Raw genomic sequence first — 4,056 nt, 5'->3', positions numbered from 1 at the left:
CCACATATATACTTAGGAAGAAATTTCCATTCTAACAATATTATAAGTATAAATTTTCTTTTGGTAACCATGCACTAAATTTCAAAAAAAAAAAAAAAAAAAAAAAAAACTGACAAAGCCCATATGAAATTACATGAATAATTGTTAATTAAAATCTTTTCACTTAATGCTAAAATATATATATAAATAATAAAGTTCATTCTACTGTAAATTATTAGTACAGTAATTTAATCATACAGGAATTAGAATTACATTCCCTGAAGAGATTTTGTAGCATTAAAATAAAAATTTGGAAAAGAAAAAAAAAAAAAATCCAAAAGTTGTGATGAGATATATATGAGATGAAAATGAAAGGCATAAGAAGTAATAACTTTTTTCCCCCGTCAAACTAAGTATTTAAAAAGATCCTTAAACATGATAGGATTTAATATAAATATACATTCTTAGCATGCAAAATATTTGGATAAAGCACACCATTAACAGTAAATAATCCAATTTGTACACTGTGTTTGTTTAATTCCACAGAATTCATAATAATATCATATACAAAACAAAGGAATTAAAACTTAAGCATGTCTCTGGAACAACCCTGTTAGCACTAATTTAATTTGTTTCCAAATTTCAGTCCGATTATGTAAGAATTCATTAAATTCAGTCTCAAAAATAATACCACTAATACGTCATATATTTTCATTAAATATTTTATCAAATTTTTAAACACTAGAAGTATAAGTTTCTGCATCAGTATTACAGTTTTCAATGTCTGTTTCTTCCAAGTCGATATCAGGTTCATAATCTAAACAATCCATTGCATGCTTGTCATAATGACGGGTCAAACGACTTCTAGTTATAAATCCTATGTTGCAGATTTGACAAATATATGGTCTTTCTCCACGGTGCCACAGAATATGACGTTTTAAATGACTACTGTATGTAAATCCACGATTGCAAATATGACAATTATATGGTCTATCATTAGTATGAACCATAAAGTGAAGACTCAGTTTCTGTTTAGTAGGAAACACTTTGCCACAAACTTCACATGCACTTCGCTGTCCAGGCATATGTTCCAGACCATGGCGCTTTAAGTTACGTTTACTTGAGAATTTGCGGTCACATATAAAGCACAGAAATGGCTTTTCGCCTGTATGATTAAGATAATGTAAGTCAAGGCTATGTTTAGTTGAAAAAGACTTACTGCATAGCTGGCAAACATAAGGTTTGATATTTTTATGTACCATATAATGCTTTTTAAGAGTTATTTTTTGAGTAAAACCTGCTTGGCAAATTTCACAGTGAAATGGTTTTTCTGCCCCATGTATCAGCCTGTGTCGGTTAAGACTACTTTTTAAGCTGAAAGATTTTCTGCAAACCGGACATTCAAAGGATCTTTTTGAGTGATTTTTATAATGATCACATAGGTCTTGGTCTGTTTCAAAGGTGGAATTGCAAATATCGCAAGTGAAAAGACCCGATGATATTTTATGAAAGCGCTGATGACAATCGAATTCTTTTTTGTCGAAAAATATTTCCTCACAAGTAAGGCATTCGTATTCTTGTTCTATACAATGCTGAGCATAATGATCAGCAAAATCTCCTGCCTGAGAAAAAGATTCACCACAAACATCACACACACGTGGACTCTCCTGAAAATGACTCGCTTGATGAACACTTAAGCAACTCTTTGATGAAAACTGCTTGCGGCAGATTTCACACATGTAATACTGTTTCACTTTGGAATCTTTTAAGGTAGATGACTGAGCATCAAAAATGTTTAAGTCTGTATCCAAACTGTTCCTATCATCATCTAAAACAATCAAGGGCACAGACTGCGCAATTTTATCTTCGATTTTTATCATATTTCAATAGTTTCTATTGCAGTTCTTAAAATTCTATTAAAAGTATGTAAGTTACTACATATAAATTAATATTCATTTGTTAACTGCAAGGCTAAGCAGGGAATAACATTTCTAAAGTTCATAACTTATCAAAACAAACCGACAGAAGACAAAATGGCAGTACTTTTCACTTTGATTCCTGTTTCTTACTTGTGGTTGTTAAATAATCAGTATCGCTCTATCGTTAGCGCAGATAATATCGATTAGTCACTTGCTTCTAAACACATTTTTCAAATAAATGAATTTTCAAAAATTTTGATTAACCTAAAGTAACAACTCTTATAATATATCCGAAGATAATTGTAGAGGAATAATCTTGATTAAAAGATTCGAAGGTATAATAACATATTAATATAATAAGGTATCATCGACTTTGATGCCTTTTAGGTGGCTGTATAAAGCGATGTCTATTGGTCAATTCAGATAACCTTATCAGCGAATTAAAACTCGGAACAATATGAATGTTGCTTGTCATTGGTGGAAAAAAGTACAATATCGTACATGATGTAGCACAAAGTTTGTTGTTACTGCCTGAATATGCTTTTGTTTTGAAGCACGCCTGTAGTAATTTATTTTTTCTATTATTATAGATTATAAAATTATTCTGAAATGAAATATTCATGATATAATTTTGTTATCATTTTAGTGAAGGGATTAGTTGAATTTTCGTTTTGGAGAAAAGATGTTGGTTACCAAACTTCTTAAATTAGAAAACGGTGTAACAAGTTTTACAGTTATACCTCACCTATGTCATCTGTGTCGTAAAGCTTTCACGACAAGATCGGATTTGACTGAACACCTGCTTACGCATGGATATGAAGCAAACAACGAGGAAGAAACTATTGTTCCTGATACGTCAACTGAAAATGAATCGAAACCTTTCCAATGCGAGATATGCCAGAAACGTTTTACCAGCAAAGCATACCTCTTGAAACATGTCATGCTACACGACGGTGAAAAACCTTTCTCGTGCGATGCATGTGACAAGTCATTCAGCCACAAGTCAAATTTGCAGAAACATTATCTTACTCATGATCCAGAAAAGGCCAAACGATATCTCTGTCTTGTATGTGGTAAAGATTTCACATCTAAAGCCTACTTGAAAAAGCATGATTTGATACATAAGGGACAAAAACCTCACGTTTGCAATATTTGCAGCAAGGCCTTTACACTGAAAACAAACCTCCAGAAGCATTACTTGACGCATTCAGATCGAAAACCAGTGCATATTTGTGATCTGTGTGATAAAGGTTTCACATCCAAAGGCTATTTAGAGAAACATCGGCTCATACACATTGATGAGCGACCTCATGTGTGTGGTGTTTGTTTCAAGGCTTTTACATTGAAAACAAATTTACATAAACATTATTCTACACATTCCTCCTTAAGACCGTATGTGTGTAAAGAATGTGGTAAAAGTTTTAAGATGAAAGTTGGTCTTGATCAGCATTGTGCAGTCCATTCAAATGAGAAGCCATTTGCATGTGATGTGTGCCCTAAATCTTTTAAAAATAGAAGTGCTTTGGAAAGACATGAGCGGTCCCATTTCATAGAATAAATGATTCATTGTTTTTGTAAAGAAATAGCATTTCTTAATATTTGGTTTGGTGATGTTTATTATAAACTCAATAATTCTTTTCTTATTATGTATGAGAAATGCTAGATTTTAATTTTACTAGCTGTAGATCTAGAAAAGCCTTAAAAATGTGATAAATGTTAAAAACTGCAAAATATTTAGTATTTAGAAACAATAAAGTACATAAGACAGAGATTAAATTCCATTTACAGTTTTTCTGTTGTTATTGCTTTAAAACGTATAATTGGAAATGTCTGTTCTATGATAAATTTAAACTAAAATGTATTTTATCAAAATATATGATAGTATGTAATTGAATAATAGTTTAATGCCTTTCTGGTGGTATTATCTGTACATTAATTGTAAAAATATATTCCATATTGATAAAGTCTAGTCAGTAATTAGTACATGAAATTTTTTTTGTGACCTGGTGAAATGTATTTTATTTTTGTAATATTACTCTTCGAAAAACTGTATTATTAAAAACCATGTAAATGAATCTTTAACTTAAGGAATTGAAATTTTTGTAATGATTGAGAAATTTTGCATTTTCTATAATGCATTTTGTATTTCACTTATTTC

General features: G+C 30.9%; 2 protein-coding genes across 2 annotated transcripts; one reads left to right on the top strand and one right to left on the bottom strand.

Moving 5' to 3' along the window:
• Positions 1–713: 713 nt before the first annotated feature.
• Positions 714–1,859, bottom strand: LOC129975452 (gastrula zinc finger protein xLCGF3.1-like). The gene has a single exon (XM_056088514.1). It carries the CDS (start codon positions 1,857–1,859, stop codon positions 714–716), a length of 1,146 nt encoding a protein of 381 aa, XP_055944489.1.
• Positions 1,860–2,580: 721 nt separating this feature from the next.
• LOC129975451 (gastrula zinc finger protein XlCGF7.1-like) lies at positions 2,581–3,456 on the top strand. The gene has a single exon (XM_056088513.1). It carries the CDS (start codon positions 2,581–2,583, stop codon positions 3,454–3,456), a length of 876 nt encoding a protein of 291 aa, XP_055944488.1.
• The last annotated feature ends 600 nt before the right edge of the window (positions 3,457–4,056 follow it).

Source organism: Argiope bruennichi, chromosome 7, assembly GCF_947563725.1.
Source record: "Argiope bruennichi chromosome 7, qqArgBrue1.1, whole genome shotgun sequence".
NCBI lineage: Eukaryota > Metazoa > Arthropoda > Arachnida > Araneae > Araneidae > Argiope > Argiope bruennichi.
This window is presented reverse-complemented; position numbering and strand designations above follow the sequence as displayed.